We start from the raw sequence: 20,749 nt of genomic DNA, 5'->3' as shown, positions 1-20,749 counted from the left end.
ATGTATATGCAGGTTTTGTGGGAAGCGACGGTGATTCAGCAGGGGATGCCCTTTCCTACGATACAAAATGACTCGGTGTTTTACTGTGTCTACCATCATCCTCTCAGACAACCTTTTACGAGAAGACACGTGAAATATCAGTATTTCTAGTCACCATGAAAAGGAGCATCTTTTACCAAGGCTAGAGGTGTCCTAAGTAAAATTACCCCTTGGTTGTGCCTTCCGACCCCTCCATACCTCTGTGCCACATCACTACAAATGCAGTTCTCCTGTGAACGACTGCAGCAGTCCAGTCCATAGCCTCATACAATGGGAATGCATTTTATAATCCCTGGGGTTTATAAAGTGATAATTCAAAACCACTCTGTGTTGTATAAGATATGGTAATTTATTCTTATTTTAAAATCCAGGCTGGAATGGAAAATCCGACTATTTCTTTGCATGTGATTGGTCTGAACGGACCTACCCATGACCTGGAAATGACTCCCCCAGACGACCAGAGAATGAGGTAAGTCCTTTCTTGCCCTGGGATGCTGAACCCTGTTTCTGTCAGGGATTTACATCAGTCCCTGACTTTTTTTAAGATCATTTTACAGTGCCTTTCTCTGCCAATATCAAGGAGTTTCATTTTGTGTAAATATGTTTAAAATTTTTCAAATTATTTTTCTTCTTACATGTATTTTTATAGAACATTATTCATTTTTTACTTGAAATCGCTGTGGCCCAGACTAACTTCTCTGTAAGCTTATTTTTAGACAACTTGGCAGAATGTCCCAAAATCCATAACACATTCATTACACTGTGTAACGGCTGGCATTGTAAAGGGGATACTGTCTAGAGCCTGTATGAAAGACCATGAAGCAGAAACATGGCAGCCCTGTAATACAGCAAACACAAGCTCACTGCTTCATGACATGAACACAGGAATGAAACCAGGTGGACATTCTGCAAATATATTGCCCAATCTTCATTAAAAATAGAAAGGAAAGCTCTGTGCTTTTTTTAGGGCAAGCGTGTTTTAGAAGTTGGCCTGCAATTCAGCCAACTACTTAGACACTAGTTGGCATTTCTAATTAAGTGCATAAGTCTGCATCCAGCAGGAGTTTAGAAGTTTGGCTCAGACTTCAGCGTGTGGTCAAATCTTAAGCGATGTTTATGGTTCTGTGAAGAGCTGAAAGGAAGATCACGTTGTTCAAGACAGAAACAGCTTTAGGTAATGCATGGCACTCCCCCCTGCAAAGCTCGGAGATTAGAATCCAAATCCAGATTTCATCAACTTTGGTTTAAACTTGAAATAGCTTTATAGCAGGCCAAGAGAAATCAGACTCTGCTTCTACACCTACAGTATCCATAGTGACCCCTCCAGATGTAATGCCGCAAGATTACCCTTCCCAGGCACATCACTGGTCCGTGTAGGAGCGTCCAACCGACGCTCATGCTCACCTTTTTCTACTAATCGCTAAATTAGATTGCTGGATCTGTAACTCCAGTGCCAATAAAGGCAGAGGTAGAGCACAGAGCTAATGAAACAGGGCAGCTTGGAGGGCAAGGGGGGCTGCAGAGGTGATCTTTATTACGCCTGGTAAATATATAGGGCCTGTGGGTAGGCTGTGTAGTCATCTGATGAGAGGATATTAAACCAGTGGGATTATTTATGGTGGGAGTTGCCTTTCTTTGCTAGGAAAACTGGTGTCAGCCTCAGAACGTGCTTTCACTGAATAATTCTAAAAATTCTAAAATGCTCCAGATCCATTTATGCCACAAAAGGTGTATGACTTGTGACCAAACGAAATGGGCATAAATGCACTTGTCTTTCAAAAATACAACTTCAGGTCTGTACGCAGCAGGCAGCAATTCAGGATCACAGTATCCCAGTCACAGGATCAGAACTGCAGCTCCTGGACAATATCATTTTTCTGTCACTAGCATACTCTGTAAACAGAGACTCGGAAACATTTTAATTATAGTAATAACTTCAGACTGCAAGATCCAAGTGTTGTTAATAAATTTGTCCTATGTGGTTATTTGGTTGCAATCAATATTTTAAAACGATGCAAAATATATCATAATTAATTAGTCTCTGTATAGTTCATCAAAACCGTGGCAATTTCCATCCCTAGGGCATGATATAACTAGTGCTGCTAGAGCAATAGGGGTGCATTTCCATTATGCATATGTTTTCTGAAATGAGAGGATTACTGTGATTACATTTCATTAAAAAAGACAAGAGGGATGTACCCCAGAGTGCGTTAGGAGGAGGAGGGGAAGCTGGTGCTAAGGATCTTCAAGCAGAGCGGTCCTATCTGAAGCATTTCAATGTGTTTGATCTGTTCATGCAGATGTTATATGGACAGAGCGGTACTTCTTGGTGTTCTTTTTATCTGGAGCAAAGTGGTTTAGTACAATTAAGAAAGCTGAGCATAAAGTGGAGATATGCCAGGGTCTGTCTTCTTTCAGAATTAAAGGAAGTCAGAAATTTTCCACAAAACTGGGGTATTTTTCAGTGTAAAAAAGCAGAAAATCTGTTGATGGTGAAATATATTTGAGGGGGAAATGTAGGATTTTTATATTTTTTCCTTTTGTAAAATCTTTCGTTCTGAGCATTTTTGCCAAATTTTCTCAAATGTCATACTTTTCTGTGAGAAAAAGGAAATTAAGTGAGAGTGGAGGGGGGAATTGCAGAAAGAAAAAAAAAAAAAAAAAGTATTCTAACATTAAATGCCTGAAAGGCATTTTTTATTTTGGTGAAAAACTTTGTAGCTCCAAGTGTTAACATCAGCAGGTGGTGAGAATTGGACCGTGATCCAACTTTTTTCTTATGTCATATTTGCACCTTAGCTGGCAAATTAAACAAAGATGCTATCTCCTCCGAGTGCAGAAACTGTCACTGGTCCTCGCATAGGTCATGAACAAACAAATAATGGAGAAACTCAGACAACTGGAGTGTGGACCAGAGGCAGGAGCCGTCTGTGCCCCGGGGACCATGGTCTGGGCTGCTGCCTCTTGCTCGGCCACAAAATATATCATTGTCTGCTCTTTGTGGTGTTTATGGCTTTACTACTGTTACCATCCTTTAAGTGTTCATATTGTAGATTCATACCTCATAGTTTAGATTCATACCTCCAGAAAGCAGTCAAGTAAAGTTAGGGTATAAACAAGGGTGCTGCACAATAACCAGCCTCCGATGATTGCAAACTCAACCACCAACGTCGTTACTGGGATGGGGACACACGTTGCAAAGCTCAGCCTAACTGCACCCTTCCAGAAGGGGCTCAGACAAGTTATTCCTTTCCTTTGGAGAGTGTTACCTGCTCTGATGTGGATGCCTACAAATGAAGTGGTTGGGCCTGCTGGTCTGGATTTCACGCTATGGGAAGAAATAGGTTCTCGTTAAATCAGCTCCGTAGAAAATGTGGGACAGGTCAGGCGAAGAGCTCTTAGGAAGTGCATTGACTCCCCTTTTCTCTCCACTGGCTGCTCATCCAGTGCAGCTGCCGGAGCGGCAGATGTTTAAAATTAATGGAGATGAATCACACCTTATTGTCTCATTTTCCTCTGCAAAATGGCAAACGTAAAACTTGATTGTCCTACAGAAGAGATGTGAAGTAAAGTAAATTAAAGACTCCACACTACTCTGAGACTAGAATAATAACTACACAAGTATCTGCAGTTATCTGCTGGCTGGTGTATCCGTGGGCTTGATGGCTGGGAGAGGCTTCAGAAAGAAATCGAGACTCCATGCCCATCACTGGGGTGGTAGGGAAGATAGCGTTTGACCTAAAATAATAATTAAAAGTTCTTGAGAAAGGACTGTGGCTTGTGTGTTAAAACAGCAAGGGAGATGTGAAAACTGAATATACGTTCTTCAAACTTTAAATTGGATTTATGGAAAAAATGCTCCGAGCCACAATATGTAGTAAATTCACATTCCTTTTCTGCGGAGACTGAATTTGCTCAGTTAATTTTGGAGAGAAAGAAGATATGGTTATACAGTTTAATTTTTCTTTTTATTTTTTTTTTCTCTTAGGGCCTGTGCTATTGCTGAAGAAGAGTAAAATTGCAATTTTATTTCAGGCACTGAATTTTCAGATTGCTGTTGTCTCACCTGGAAGTATCTTTCCTTCCAATGCATTGGATGCAATTGTTGAGGTCTTCTGTTATTTTTTGCCAGCCATATTTGGGCACTAAATGTTACCAAAAGCTACAAAATCCATTTCCAACTTGTTATTTTGCTAGACAAACAGGCCTTTGTTGCTTTTGCCCTTTCTCTTCAGTATATGCAGGAGCGCTTGCCAGAACACAAAGCACTCTCCAGTGACACAGCACATTAATTCCAATGAGAGCAACAATTCCTTATACATATTTTATAGCAAACAAATGAACTAATAAATTTTTTATAGACTGCATGCTCTGAAAAGTCATATTATAATTTAAGAACGGCTTTGGCCCACATAGCACAGCAGTATATTACAACTTCACCAGCTTTGTCAGCTCAGCCAGAGTTTTACCCCACCGATAAAGTGGTGAAGCGCTGAACTGCTGCAGAGGCAGACATCTGGGAGTGCCACCGCAGGCTGACTCGGAGAAGGCGACCATCGGTGTATTTATCTGTGCTCATGTGTTTTCCAGCCCAGCCCAGCCTAAGTGGTTCCACTGCTCACTATTGCACAGACCTTTTCCCATGTTTTCTAGGGCAAGATACTGATTACAGTGTGCAGCCCACACTGCTGATGTACTCCAAGTGTTATCACAACCTGAAGATGTCCAGCAATAGAGGGTGGTACAGGGAGTGCGGGACGGCGGTTTTGGCAGTGCGAACTGTCACGTCTCTGCTCACGTCTTTATGACAACCAGCTGCATCTCTCTAAACTCTATCCTTCTTGCTATTTTCCTTTCAGTGCAACACTGGTGGATATTTTGGTGTGCAGCAGGCTTATTTGGAGGCCATTAACTCTTCATAAACATAAAGAATCCAACCATTGGCAGCCACGGGTCTGAGTCAGCCAGTTAGTGTGCTCAGAATGGGAATTGTTCGCAATTTCTTTTCCACCTGTGCATGAATTTGTAGCTCCAGGCATTTCAGTCCTTCTTGGAAGATGGAACAGCTTGAAAGATTCTTTATCTCTGTATTTGTCTCTTCTTTGAAAATGACTTTCAGAAGTGCCAGATAAAACACCTGTACAGCCCTAAAAGTGTCATTTTTAGGGGTTGAAATCCACACAGAAGGAAGCCTAGAGACATCGGGATGCAGCATTCTTAATAAGCAGAAATCTCTCCTGGACCGTTTGCCCGCAGCAGCCTCCGACCGCTCTGCCACGCGGCAATTCGTTAGGCTGTCGGCACTGTGATTGGTTTTGTGTGTCTGCGTTTGCAGGGACTACTACATAACCATGGTGAAATGGGCAACCAGCACCAAGGTGGCAGTAAACTGGCTGAACAGGGCCCAGAACGTGTCGATCCTGACGCTCTGCGATGCCACCACGGGGGTCTGCACAAAGGTAGGAGAGATGAGCCAAATGGGCGTTTGCCATCGGTTTTCCTAACCCTCGCAAGGAGAAAGTATTTCAGTTATCTTACCTGGCGGCAAGGCAGTTGGCACGCATTTATTGGGGCAGACACAGAATCTGTACAAAGTTTGCAATATTTATGGTTTGGTTTTTTTTTTTACAGCTTCTAAAAAGCCGGGAAGGGTATGTGCCTGCACACACTCCGTGTGTGTGCGCGTGTGTGTGAGAGAGTGGTTACTTGTCTTGAAATAACGGAATACATTCGCGAGCACACGCGCATCAACAATCTGTAACCTGACTATCTTTGCAACATCCTAGTTTAATGGCATTATATATACTTAATGGCATGAAATATAATGGCAGATGGCATTAAAAATGGCTCATGCTCATCTGTCCACAATTTCATTTTAGTCAATTAATACCTTCTATAGACATACTAACGTAAATGGCCTGTTGGTATAACCTGTGTAAGTATTAGCAGATGCCATCTTTTAAAAGATGCCATCTTTTTAAAATAGGTGTTTCCACAGTAGAAAAGTATTCTGATATATCTATCCCTTCAAAAAAGCGATGCAATACTTTGCATAGAGCCCAGCGCAGATCTTTTCTTAACAACTTTTATTTCAACCTTTATTTGCTTCTTACCGAGCTTTGGGGAATAATATATCTTGTGGATTTATGTGTTTTGTCTACACGAGTAAAATGCTTTCTTGACTGAGTGCATGCTTATTCATCCGAGAGGAAAGACAAGGAGGGCAGTCACCGGATTATACTCCTGAAGCACATATTTAAGCAGTTTCTTCGTGCTTCTGCAAAACTCTTCAGATTCCATCCGACTGCTTCCTGCACTGATAAGTAAAATGTAATACACGTGAAGTACAGAGTTTAATGATCTTGTTTTGTTTTAGAAACATGAAGATGAAAGTGAAGGCTGGCTGCACAGACAGGTAATAGTGATCTTCTCTTTGCAGTCAAGTTTTTGGTGGGTTTTTTTCCTTTGTTTTTGCCCCAAAGTGAAAAACTGATTTCCAGACCTGAGAAAGATTCTTGAAGGATGTCGTGTTTTGTATTACAGAAAACAGTTTCCCAGTAATAAACAAGTTCTTCTTTTTGAAGATGCCATCTTCTCTGGTCGGTCCCACATACCTGGCTATTTACTTGTATTTAAAAGAGGAGAAAAGCTGATGCTGGTGGAAATTCATCCACTGACAGTATCTGTGTGAGACTGGTCAGCCTCAGAGGTAGTGCTTCATACCATATGTTGAGACTGAGGATGATTTTAAGCAGTACGGTGGCTGTTTTCTCGTCTCCTAGACAGGAAAAATGTCCACTGTTGAAAACAGAAGATCAAACATGATTTTATTAAAAATGGCTATGTCCATTTAGAGGAAAAATCATGCAGATAGATAGGACTTTCAAGTCATTTAAGCCAAATTTGACAAAATTAGCTATGTGACTCTGCAGCTATTTGCACACGCAAGAAAGGTGAAAAATAACATTAAAGTGTCAACGTTTTCATTAAAACAATGAAAGCTTACATGGAGAACAGAATGGGGAGGAACTACCTGATGCAGTTTAATACGCTGTTTTAACAGACAACTGTGACACATAATTCTTCTGACACCGAAACTTGTGCATAATGCTATTACATTGTATGGCTACGTGCTTCCATCCCCCAAATGAAATAAAAGAAAGATAAAAATAAACCCTGCCAAAAAAAAAAATAGAAAATAAGATAGAAAATTTAAACTCCCAAGAAGTTTTGATTTATGGGTTTTTTCTTTTTTTTTTTAACATATGTCTATATAAAACCTCTGGATGTCCAGCATGGAGATCTCTGGAAGATCATTTGTAACACTTCCCCAGCAGTGGGTTTGTGCAGTGATCTCAGATTTGATTAAGCTGTTCTTTAGAGAGAAGCTGCTGATACCAATTCAGCCACAACACTGAACTGTTTTTCATGGGATATGTGAACACCAGACAGGGAGTAGCATGTCAGATAAAGATCTTGTATATTTATCCAAGTTCAGATTTAAAACATTTCACATTTTGCTTGTTCAGAGGATCCAAGAACCTGTAGAAACTGCGGAACATCAGTTCACAGCAAGAACAGTGATCTCCTCTGTTCCAGTGGCTGTCGTACAGCAACTGGCTATGTCTGATCCAGATAAAAAATTATTTTACAGAGGAAATAGATTTTGTGCTCCAAGCATTTAAAATAAGCTTTTGCTGGTATACTCAGGTATAGAGTAAAAATGCTGCTGAAGTATTCTTTACATTCATAAGGACAATGTTGGATGAGTATAAGACAAAAGCTTCAAAGACAAGCCGAGTCAAGAGAAAATTAAACTGTACATATTTTGTATCTTAAAAAAAACCCCAGTACTTCACGGGATTCATTTATTTTATACATCTAAGGATAGTTTTAATCCTCTCACTGCTATTTACTGGGACCTCCTTTAATGCAGTGTAGTAGAACTTGTGTGTTTACACTGCTGTTGTTCTTTAGTCCTTACTACATGGACAGGCATTAAAAGACGGTGCTTTGTCCTGAATAGCTGCAGTAAATGATCTGTCAGTCTCTAGCAGGCCTGCTCCAGGGCAGTATAGTTTGCTTTACTGCATCTCCAAACATCATATACTTAGTTTGAGGTTAGAGAATGATGTTCATCATTACAGCCAAATGAGTCAGACATCTCAGTACTAAACTAAGATAACATTGGCTGTGGACTTTGGAGACATTTGATAGAACCCTTCAAAAGCTTTTGTAAGAGTCTGAAAAATTACAGAGCTCTGTAATGTTTTTAATCCCTGTGTTTCTGACCACAAAATTACTTAAAATTCTAGTTTTGACTGAATATATTATTACTAGGATAATTCTATTTTCTGTATTTACCTTTTACTCTATGACACATTAATCTAGATAAGTGGGAAGTTATTTTCATGGCGTATGTGTCTGACTATGAGAATGATGTGAAAATGTTATGTGCTACTGTGGGTCCCCTAACCTCTTTAAGGAGGAGATGGACCGTACATTAAGCAGCTACTGAAGTTGCTCAGGAGTGTGACTCAGCTCAGGATGAAGGCTCCCTGTTTGAGACATTTTAATGTAGGAATATGCATATGAGCCAGGTGCCCACTTGCCCTCTGTAGACAGCCAGTATGGTGAGCAGTGTGGTCACACGTTCAATGGACCTTGAATATGGTTCAGCCCACCCTGAAGAAGACGCTCATTGCCTGGTTGGCCAACTTGTTCTGTATGCTCGTTGACCAGACCTCCTTTTCAGAAGTACCCCAATTTTAAATCACTAGGACAGAGGAATCTAACTGCTTGCTTCATTCTTTAAAATACTCCTTCAAAGTACTCCAGACACCTGGTTCGAAAAGCATACAGGACTTTACCTTTTTCTTGTGAATTTAAGTGCATGTGGTCTTCCTGGAATAGGAGCAAACTTCACAGTAGGCTGGGAGCAGGAGACAAGGAGAGAAAAACATGGATATCAGAAGGTACTTACCAGGGACATGAGGGAGTCTCCACGGATCATAGGGTTGACTTTTTTCAGCTGAAACACTGGAAGATCTGCGATAGGGCATATGACCCATGAATTTGCAGTTTGTTGTTGTTGTTGTTGTAGTAGTTTGGTAACTCAGTGACATTTAATAGTCTGTGCATGGAAGGTCATAGTGTATGATCTTGTGTTCCCTTCTGGGCTTAAATTCATTAATGAATTTTATTCAAGTCCAAAATGTTTGGAGAGCCTCTCTCCAACACAGGCAAAGAGAAATACTGCTGTTACTGTCTGTGTAGCTAAAAAATAGGATAAATTACTTACAGTATAATGAGAAATATACAGTATTTACACAGGTTTTGCTGGAAAGTAGCCATCACTCCTTGTCGGGTGATACAGCCAGTGTTTTCAAACCTTTTGCACAAATAAGAACAGGCACATGTTCCCCAAAATTGCCTAGGGACTTTGGAAGTTTTTACTACTTTTATTTGTGTACTTGCTTGTGCACTTCTGAGCATAAGAGCCAGACTGAACTTTACTCGTACTTTTGCTCAAATATACAAATTCTTTAGAACAGTAACTGTAGCTGTAAACAATTTTGTTTCAATTTTTGTGAAGAAGCCAATTTCCAGTAGTGCCAGTGACAGTCATATACAGACAATGAGTCAGCAAAGGAGAAATAAGACAATTTCTGAGCTGGAGATTATCACCTGCTGGAGATAAATTTTACTGGCATTTTAATTGGTTTATTTATATAATTGTGAATGTGGCCTGGACAAATTTAATTATAAACCAGGGGGCAATTCCGACACCACCAAGGGCTGTAGGCTTTGACATTGATGTCCTGATGGCAGGACCAGGAGGTTACCACAGACTTGTTTACAGACATATAACCTCCAAAACTGTCTGCATGGGCTGGGTGGCCTCCCCTGATAACAGTCCTTTGGGTTGCATTTTTCTTTCCAGTCCTCCTATTTCACTAGTCTTTCAGATCACCTCAGTCTGAAAGTAAAGAGTTTTGCTCTGTCAAAAGGTTGAGATGTTGAAAACCTCACACCATTTTTCTTTTGCAACTCCCTTGCCTTAATCCTGATGGCACGATAACCCAGTAACGATTCTTAGATGCAGTTAATAGGTGGTATGAAATGAGATGTTCAAAATAAAAACAGAGTTTAGAGAACCTTACTAACAAGACTGACTTTCTTACCCTGTAAAGCCCTTTCGTCATGTAACAACCCCGTAACTGACCTAATATTGCCCTAAAGACAAAGGATGCAGCAGAAATAGGACTCAGAGCCCCATAATTCAAATACCCAAATTCATCTGCTAGAGCTAACAAAGAAGCTTCTGGCTACAGAGTCGTCGGTGCTTAAATGAAGAGTCCAGGGGCTCCTCTCCAGTTGATGACCCTATATTTTGGTGCAGGTGCCCTTGCTTCAGAGATGGCCATCGGTTTGGTGCACCCAACCACAGATGAGCATGGGGACAGGGATGGAGGAAGAAGCTCAGCATTGCCCCAGGGACTGAGTGTGGCAAGGGATGGAAAGAGATCTTTCTTATCCCTATGCCCGAAAGAGGAGGTGACTTCATTGTCACAGTAAAGTCAATGCACATTTTTAACACTTTGTTGGATTTCAATGAAGTGTTTGCCAAAAGGCGAAGGGTGAAAAGGATTCGTGTCACACCTATCTGTCTATCAGAGCTATGGTCCTGTGACACTTCAAGTATTGGGACATTTCCCTGAAAGAATAAATACCTACAGAGCAAAACCATTAATTCTGGGGGTTCTGGGCAAAGGTGAATCAGACAGCGAGGGCAGGAGACTGTGCTGAAGAGGGGAAAATGCATCAGAGGATCAATTGAAAAGGATTGGGTTATTCAGATTAATTTGTTTCCTTTTCAAAACTTGAGGATGAATCAGAAAAACATAATCATCATGGAAGTATAATTCTCAGTCAGTAATAAAACCAAATTTTAAAGAATCTGCTTTCCCACTGACTTCTGTGAGGAAATATGTGGAGCCCAGCCAAAAAGCGTGTGAAGAACTGCACTCTACAGGAGCAGGAGGCAGTCAGTGTGTTCAATCATGAGACCACAGACAGTCGTGTTTGGAGCTGTGAAGTCCACATGGCTTTCACACACTCCAACTCACCATAACATGGGTAATTTCCCTTTCAAATGTTTGTCCCAGTGCATGTTTCATGATGCACCTTGAGGATTTGCATTCCAGTGCACTCCCCACCATCCTGCGTGCAATTTGCCTTTTCTTTCACTGGAGGAGTCTTCCTTGTGTGGCTGCAGATCCAGTGATGCTCAGGGATCCCTCTCCAAACACAACTGAATACACTCCACCTTTTTTTTAACTGTTATTCCTTACTCCAGGACTTCATGCCCCTCTCTAAGACCTACAGAAGCTCGGACTGCATTTAGCATTGTCCCCGCATTTATCTTCATTCTGCCAAACATGGGATAAGCCTCTGAGGCACTCCTTGGTTTCTTCTTCTCCTGACATTTGCAGATACACTGACGTGTGTTGTGCAGCTCTGAACTCCAGCATTGATCCCTCTGAGAGTCACGGTGCCCTCCAGCAACCTCCCATCATCTTATCTCTTCCACCAAAGCTGAAGTCTTTGGTGGTATCATTTTGATACATGGCAATAAGCAAGTTTCTGGAAATGGAGTTGCTGTCTCTTCACTTTACTGGTAGCAATGCAGGCTGGTTAGTCCCACCAATTCCTTCTCCAGCCACAGGGTCATCCTTTGTTTAGTGACTATTCCTTCAACTCTGAGGATGACTGGGTAGTCCTTAGCTCCAACCACCTATTGCATATTTCCTTCCTCCTACACTTACTTATCAGATTTAAGCTTTAATTTAAAATGCTGTGGAATCATACAAGAGTCACTTTACCTTTTTTCCCCCTTGTACCTGTGTCTGTGAGCACTGAGTTATTGCTATGTGTAGCTGACATGAGGACAGTTTTGTCCTTCATCTGCACAAAGCAGAGGATTTTTGGAAACTGCCCTTGACTATTTGGGTAGAATTCATTTGTCTAAATACAGAGATGGAGCTGAGCAAAAAGACAAGGAGAACTGTAAGGACTTAAGAACTGCCCTGCTGAGTCTCACCGCTGCTTCCTCTGCTCCATCATTCTGTCTTTAGCAGACACAGAAGCTGATGGTATTTGAGGACAGCGTGTGAGCTAGCTGCTTTCCGCAGTCCAGTCATTTCATATTTCACCACCATCTACAGTAAAAAGATTACAGACATTTGAGACTATATCCATGCCTATTCGCTTTAGGATCTGTTAATGAACCATGAGTTTGTTCAATCCCTTTTTGCACCTTCTGATTTTTGCACCTTCTGATAGCAGCTGCTTCTGTAAGACTCCTGTGGCAAAAACTTCTAAAAATTCCCTACCTGCTACATGGGAAAAGTGTTTTCTTTTACCAGCATTAAACTGATCTATTGTTTTCAAGGAGGGCTCTTCTGTTCTAGTGTTGTGGGACTCAGTCAATAATAGTCAACCAGAGGCTCAACCTGTTTGTATCACATGCAGAATATTTTAATTACATGCCCAGTGTAGCTCCCTACAGTATAAAATCCTGTTCCAAAAGACTTTCAGCCTGACCTCACCTCCATTTGCCATCCAGGATAAGTCACCATCTCTGTCAAGTTCCTAAGCAAAGTTCTGGTTGCGTTAATGTGTCGTCCTTCCAGCAACAGGAACATGCAAACAAGCCGACTCATAACATCAGCCGAGTGCTAAAGCCTCGCCTCTGTCATCCGCGCCGTGTACCTCCTTCCCCTGTGCCTCTGATGAACCTCAGCTGATCTGCACAATGCCTGCTCTCACTGGCAGAGCTGTATTGCTGGAATATATAATGCAGTAGGCACAAATATAGGGTGAACTTATTGTTATTTACCTCAGTAAAGGAAAACCTGTCGAGCAGAAGGTTTGCCCGGGTTATCACAGTTGTTTTTCAATGAGGTTTCTCCTGTCATGAAAGACATTTGGAAATAATGTAGTTTCATGTTTCACGTTCCAGAACAATGTCAGAAACAAATGAAACCATTATTTCATAGAGTTACAACAAGCTGTAAATAGGCATATTTTAAAATATATTGAAAACCTAAGCAGGGGAAAATAAAAGGAAAAACAAACAGTTTGATCACCTAATACAGTGTGGATCGATCTGATAAAAGTGGAAAAGAATTAATCAGTAAAGAACTGGGAGCAAAGGAACATACAGTAAGAATAATGTGTTAGCTTGTGAGAAATAAAAATGTTTATTCCTTTGCTGTAGGTGTTTGCATTAGCCGTAAGTGTCTCTGTACAACCAAGTTCCTGCTGGTTCAGCGTGGTGTCTCGACACGTGCCAGGCAGAAAGCCAGAGTGTTTGTTTAACACTGAACCAAAGGGGAACCCAGAAGAGGCTGAGCAACATTTTCCTTGTTGACTGCCCTTGAAGAAAAAGGATCCACAAAGCTGGGCCACAGAAGGCTGGGCTCAGCCAGTCCCCAGAAAAGCCTGATATCACAGGAGAGGTTCAGCAGAGGTTGACCTCCTGTTTTAGTCCCAGCTATTCAAGATTCAGAGTAGCGGAGTTTCATCTAGCCAGTTCCCTTGGTACAGTGCTACTGTGTCACACCATATGGACCATCCCCTGCTGTCCCTTGTAATCTGCTGTTCAACCGTCTCCTGCGGTGGAGACTTCCCATGTGCCTCAGGGTTCCTGTACAAAAAGAAGACAAAGACCCTTCCAGGAAATACTTGCTTGCTATATGTGGTGTTTCATTTCCTTCTGCTGACTCTCTTCTATCTCTGGTTGAAAGTTCTAGTCACCCAATAAAAGTCAATCATCACATTCACCTGGGAGCTCTGTGTCAAAGACAGTTTTGCAAGATACCCTCCCCTTCGTAAATAATTCAGTGAAATAAACATTTGTCAGAGAGTAGGAAAAGACAGCAGTTAGGTACTGTTAGTTGTGGTTCCTCAAGGACAGGAATAGATCAGTTCTTCTGGCAGAGTAAACAGGGTTTGTCGTACTTGTGCCAGTGAGATTCAAACCATTTCTAAAGGCTTTATTCCAACTGCCCTGAGCAGTCAGCTGTGTATGTGTACTTTTTGCTTTGCAAATGAAAATTGACATTACAGCCAAGGAACTGTCCTTGCTGCCTGTCTCCCTGTCTTCCCACACTTGAAAAGTGTCTGCTTTCCCCAGAGCAAGAAGCAATAATCTTCAAAACTTTCTCTAGTTTTCGGTGGGCTTTTTGTTTGGCTCAGGTTGCTGTTAAAGAGCACTCCCTATTTAACTGTGAATTAATTTCATACGGTTTTGCAGTGCTGAGCAATTTTAAATACAATAAATCAACGGTAATACCACCCTTAAATTTGCCACTTACAGAACGAAGAGCCGATATTTTCCAAGGATGGTCGGAAGTTTTTCTTTGTCCGAGCCATTCCCCAGGGAGGACGTGGGAAGTTCTACCACATCGCCATGTCATCATCACAGGTGACTCACTCACTGCTGCTGCTTTGGGTCTCACCTGAAGCAGAAAGCAATAAAAAGTAATATGTGTGTTTGTACCGGTGAGTCTAGAAGGTGCAAATGTAGAATGTGGGTCTTGTCTATAAAAGAAAACCTTCAATCATGCTTTATTGGGCATAAGATAACATGAATTTCCAAATGAGATACTTAGAAGAAAAAGGTCAGCCAACTGTCCCTTTCCAAACAATATCATTGCTTTGTTGGGTTTTTTTTAATGCCTTCTTAGTTGTACTTAAATAAGTAAATCCCTGCACTGCCATAAAGGATTAATCAGAAGCTCTTGGGTGTGCTGGATTAGAGCAAGGTGTTTGAAGCTGTTCTGTGCTGAATTCATCCCATTATCTTCGGTGGAGTTATGGTTAAGATGATTCTGACTCTCTATTATTTCTATGCCTGCAGATTCACAGAAATAGCAGGGGGAGGAGTGGAAATTGCAGATGCATGGTTTATTTTTAATATGCAATGGACTCAAAAGAGCTCCCTTTTTCAGAAGAGAATGATTCTATGCACAGATATCTTTTTTTAAGAATAAAGAATTCTAATTCTCTTTTCTTTCTGGCAGCCCAATAGTAGCAGTGACAACTTGCAGTCTATCACATCTGGCGATTGGGATGTTACAAAGATATTGGCATATGATGAAAAGAGGCATAAAATGTAAGTAAACTTTGGTCTGACAAATCAGTCTTCCTTTCTTTAGCCCTGGACTATAAGGTTAGTTACAATGGTGTTGTGTATCCATCTGAAATGTATGAGCGTAAGGAGGTGGAGGTAAGAGAGCAGGAGAAACTGTCTCCATTTTGGCTTAACCACTGCGTATATCTTGTCTTACTTTGATTTTGTCGGTAGAGTTCAAACCTCTCTTTCTGTGACTATTAAATACTTTTGTGTAGAGCAGTTATTTCTGCTGCTGCAACTTCTGATACTAATCTCTGAAGGAAAGAAGTATATTTTCATTGACCACCTAGATATTCAGTTTTAGAAAGAATTGTTTATTGACCTGCAAAAATATCAATGCATTATAAAAAAAGTATTTAGCTAGAACAGCAAAAAACCCCCCTTCTTCACATTTGCCCTTTATGCTTGTAAAATAATGTCTGTAAACGTTTACTTTTTAAAATACATTTCAAGAAATTACGTAAGAAAATGTTTGGAAGGCTTTCTGCAATCAAATACCATATAGATTCCTTCCCAGGAAAAGTTTCAGGTGGACACAAGGCTCTCACCTCTCGGTTCCTTAAGGTCAGTGAACAGCTGAGTAAAGAGTCTCTGGAAGAGACTCATTAAGAGCACGATGCTCCTTCAAGGGTTTGAATGCCCTCAATTACCAATACCTTCAGTACAGGACAATTAGCACTTGGCAAAGATAAGTAGCAAACTAGCACTGAAGTTTTATTTGCATTTTAACTGGCCAGTAAAGCAGAAAAGTAAGTTTTTACAATTTGTGCAATCGAAATGTACATCTAGGCAAGTGCAATTTATTGGAAGCAGCTCGGCAGGGCTGAATATCCTGCCTGACATGTAATTCACCCCACAGACACTACATATGCTCCCGTGGTCTGTCATTATTCACATGAAATGCATCTGGAGGATCAATCTGGACCCTGCGCGTTGGACGGCGTTTGGCCAACTCCAGCAGCACCTCTCTGTTACCTTCAGAACCCGTCACCACTCAACAGGGCTTTCGCTCTTTAGCCTGTTCACCACAGTCTTAGCACAAAACAAGGACAATGAAGTATTCTTCAACTTCATACTCTGTCTCCCCTGAAAGTCCAAGTCCCTTTTTCAAAGAGGACGTTTCAGTGGGCTTCGCATCAGAGCCCGGCTAGCTATCTAGCTGGGCAAAGCGTAAAAAGCAGTCAGAGAAGTAAAGTCTGGTTCTAGAGAAAAAAGAAAGGTTTTTAAAGGAAATTCTGAGCCATAAATCTTGAGGTAAAAATGTGAAGGTCTTTCACTTAATCACTTGATCCTTTTTGATCTGCTGACACGACCCGTCTAGGACCCAAACATTTCCATGTTTGTTTTGTCGTAAGTGCAGCTTACGACGTACTTGCTTGAGCCTCTGCAGGGATGTGTCTCTCTATGTTTTTCTAATTAAGTTTCAACTTCCTTTGCCTTTGCAAGATCAGGCAAATGGCGATATGAACGAAGATGTTGTTGTATGAGATACTTGTAAACACCCTTCTAATGATACAATTGCCTTTTGACTTTTTTTTTCCCCAGTTATTTCCACAGCACAGAAGATTTGCCAAGGAGGCGACATTTATACAGGTGTGTGCTTTACTAACTTCACGTACAGAATTTCCCATTTTTTCAATCTTACGCAAATTGTTACCTAAGCGATTGCAATAGAAACAGTTTCTTATGTGTTTGTCTTTAATGGCATTGCGAGGGCTTGCAGTGTGTCACTGGAATAGGCAGAACAGCACAACAATAGTGAACAAAATGCTTGACATTTGGAAATGTTTTACTTTTAGCAATTTCCTCATTTTATTGCAAATTTTAAGTTGGTGTCAAGATTGACAAACTGTCACAAAACTTTCCAACAGAACTCCTTAACACTTGAAAGAATTCAGAATTACATGTACTAATGGTATAAACTGTTTTTATACTTCCAGACAGCAGTTTTCATGGAAATGTGATAGCACCTCACCCTCTTCACAAAATTGAAAAGAAATAACAATATGTTATGTTTGCAAATGTTTTTCTGCAATTTCAGATAGCTTTAATATCCTCCAGAACTGTATGATGAGTAAAAGGCTGGTTTATAGTAAGCTATTGGTAGTGTAGCTATTGCAAAGTATTGTGGGAGCAGATTACAGAGGGGAGGAAACCCAAACTTTTAAATAATCATTTTGGAATCATTACTCCATTTGTCCTATTTTTCTTCGCAGTCACCCTGCTGTCATCTCAGCATCTGCAACAAAGGGCAGAGCTGGTGATAGCATCAGTTGATAAGGGACAGTCAGTATGTTTTCCTCCTCTAACGTGATGTCACACCTTTTTTCCTCAGTAGAAAGGAAACTAGAACAAACTAAAATACCTGTAGTTGGATCACTTTTTCCCTTCGAGACCTCTATGCCTGTTCACTGTACTCCACAGTTTTCTGAGAGTAGCTCAGCTTAATGTTCATTTTCTTGAATAAAAAACCCTCAAAATTGTAGTGACCATTCCTTTCTATTGAAAGGGGAGGAAAATCTCATTTTAAAAGCTGGGTCCGGGCACAGCTGCTCAAGAGCTGCTGGCATGAGTCAAAGCGCTTCCCACCCCTCGCTCATCTTGACATGCAGCTCACCCTGGTGCCTCATTAAGCTCATCTCCCCACATAGGCAACAAGGAAAGAGATGCCCAAAATGTCAACGTCCTTGACCTCACTTTGCTTACACAGTGATCTTGGCCTCACTTCACATACTTGATTTCCTGTGCTGGGTAGTTTGACTGTCTCTCATCCCGGCCCAAGGGTGTCAGCTCAGCAGCAACCTTGGCATATGTTCATTGACAGAGCTCCACTGGAGCTCTGACAGTTTATATCAGGTGAAGATCTGTTTGGGTATTTTTTTTTTCCTTTTTGTGTCTGATTTAGTAGCTGTAAACAGGATTTAAGTCAGAGACATGATCTGAGCCTAAACAAGAATCCAGGAGCTACTCAGTTCAGTCTCTGTGGCCCTAAACAGGTTGCTCAACCTCATCTCTTTCTACCTTGAAATGGTAACAAAAACCACTCATCTGTTTTACAGTAATACTGGAAAGATCTATTAGTTAATATTCTTGAAGCATTTTGAAGTTTCAAAATGCTATAGAAGTACGAAATGATGTTTATTAATATTTTCTAATAATCTGTAATTCATTCTTCAACATATAGTAGACTCTTACAAAGCACTTCCAAGTGTATGGACAGGCCACATCATTACCTTCAAAAACAAATCCCTAAATACAGTCTTTCCTTTCTACTTGGATGTTACAAGAGCAACTGTTTAAACCCCCAAAAAGGGCTTTGGCCTCTGAGGCAGCTGCTAGCAAATCAGACCAGTGAGGCAATCAGTAAGAAACTTAAAGAAAGCAACTCCAGCTCTTTATTGTCTGTTATAATATAAGTAGGTGTAGAAATAGTGCTCCATTGTTTCATGCCTTCATTCGCCGAACTATGACTTCCTCTTGTGGAATTGCAACGATCATTTTCTTTTAAAAACTATACCTTCCTGCATAGCCAGCTGACCTTGCGGAAAAAGGCATCAGTATCCCTTTATATATTCTCCATTCAGGCAAAAAAAAAGCCATTAGTGCTATTTAAACCCAACCAAATGGAAATGCTTTGTCTCTTACTAATGCTGGACACATTACATTTATGTTCTTGTTCTACAGTACAGTAAGGTTCAAGTAATGTTGCTTCCAGATAACATTTGCTCATTGACCTTCATGGACTTGTATTAACTTTTTCAGTGCGAGCACAAACGGGAACTTCAACAGGCGGTGTCTGTCTTGTGATCTGATTGAAAACTGTACTTACTTCAGTGCATCCTTCAGTCACAATCTGGAATACTTCCTACTGACATGCGAAGGTATGTTGGGTTTTGTTATTGCAGTTGTTGTGCCGAAGGATACAATTTAGAGCCAGCTTTGATATCTTTAGACATCCTGTGTATCTGTGAGCAGCTTTGAAAGACTGGCCATAAATATCTGGGTCACTTTGCTTTTAAAGCTTACTCTTAACATTTTCTTCTTTGTGTATTTTGTGTATACCTTTTGTGTATTTTTGTTTTTAACTAGAAAGCAGATGACTGCAACTTTTTTCTGTGCATATCTGACTATTGAAGATAGAGGTACGCTCCTCCAGCCACTCAAAGCACCCTTAAGTTAAAGTAACAGCAAAACCTAGAGACATAAAACGTCAGAAAGTTTGTGAGAGATAAGCCAGTGAGGTGGCATTAACTGGGTGACCGGGACTGAGTTCCAAATACATCAGCTCGTGTCAGTACTATGAACAGGGGGATTCGAAGTAAGTTACAATGAAAAGACAGTTTGCCAAGAAAGGGCAGTTTGCAGAAAGCTACTTAATGGACAATGTGAGTAGACTATCTAGCGTCTCACTGCTCACTCATCATAAATTTACCTTAAATTGGAGTAATCTACAAGTCCAACAGAGATTTCCTGTGTTGAAAATGCCTTAGAGTATCCAGAAGGCTAAGGATAGAGGACATTTCAGGAGAAGAGTTGTTAAAGTCAGCTTTCTCCAGCTATGTTAAGAATAAATGCAGAACTCCATAGCATTTAATCCTATGTAATTTAATTCTGCTTAATTATCCTAAATTACACGCGCAATGCATGCACACCAGTTGTCCGCTGCTATGATTGAAGCTGCTCAAATGGCTGCATGTCCTCGAAAACAAGTGTTGCAAAGCAGCAAGCCAACAAGAAATGCCTTATCTTCAACAGCTCGGGAGAAAAAAAACACGTGTGTAACATAAAAAAGGTGTATGCTGTCGTAGAGCAGCTAAGTACTCTCTCTGCCGAAAGTCAGCAGTCTGTCGATGCATCTGGCGATGCATGGATTGCCCTTTCTCTGACTGGCAAGAATTCGTTGGTGCTAGTAACTGTTTGTGCTGAACACCAAGGATAAAGAAGAAATATTTGAGATGGCAAAATGGGAAATAACCAGAATAATCATGATGAAGTGGAGAAGTAGAATGGTTAACTGTTAATAATAGCAAGCAAAATGTCTAGACATGGACATTTGTAAAAACATGTTCTGCCCCAGGAAGGATAGATTTGGGGGGCATTTAGAGGTATTCTAAAAAATACTTGGTAATACAGTACAAAGAAGTAGCATTGACAGTACAATGGACTAATTAACAGACTACCTGGAAATCTAGAGTTATGGCAGACATATGCAGAGGAGTGTCATTTCCCAATAACTATTCAGTTCTGTAGTAAATGTTATTATGTTTATGGAGTTTGTCTCTTTCAAAGAAAAAAACTGTATATTTTTCTTTTTGTTTTCATTTTAAGAAAAGCTGTCAGTAGCTTCTAGAGACAGTGTCCATCTCCTTTGCACCAAGATAATTGTTCTACCGTAATTAGAAGCATTTTTGAATAACAAGATTAAGGTTTCTAAAGGGTCTTATCAACAGTTATGAGGTGGTATGTTTGGAATACATTATATCCCATTCACAAAAATCACCTGGAGTG

General features: G+C 40.7%; 1 protein-coding gene across 4 annotated transcripts in view; it reads left to right on the top strand.

Annotated features, from left to right (window-relative positions):
• The window catches only part of DPP6 (dipeptidyl peptidase like 6), a gene marked incomplete at its 3' end in the record, with an annotated part of 523,189 nt that overhangs the window by 466,034 nt on the left and 36,406 nt on the right, over positions 1-20,749 (top strand). For all 4 annotated transcript variants that reach the window (XM_081996368.1, XM_081996366.1, XM_081996369.1 and 1 more), the window contains 7 exons: positions 411-508; positions 5,375-5,498; positions 6,416-6,454; positions 14,423-14,530; positions 15,129-15,220; positions 16,787-16,834; positions 19,004-19,122. In XM_081996368.1, coding sequence (XP_081852494.1) covers positions 411-508; positions 5,375-5,498; positions 6,416-6,454; positions 14,423-14,530; positions 15,129-15,220; positions 16,787-16,834; positions 19,004-19,122 — 628 coding nt within the window. The remainder of the gene's footprint in view (positions 1-410; positions 509-5,374; positions 5,499-6,415; positions 6,455-14,422; positions 14,531-15,128; positions 15,221-16,786; positions 16,835-19,003; positions 19,123-20,749) is intronic.

The sequence above is a fragment of the Phaethon aethereus genome, assembly GCF_964289735.1.
Source record: "Phaethon aethereus genome assembly, chromosome: 2".
In the NCBI taxonomy this organism is placed as follows: Eukaryota; Metazoa; Chordata; class Aves; order Phaethontiformes; family Phaethontidae; genus Phaethon; species Phaethon aethereus.
This window is presented reverse-complemented; position numbering and strand designations above follow the sequence as displayed.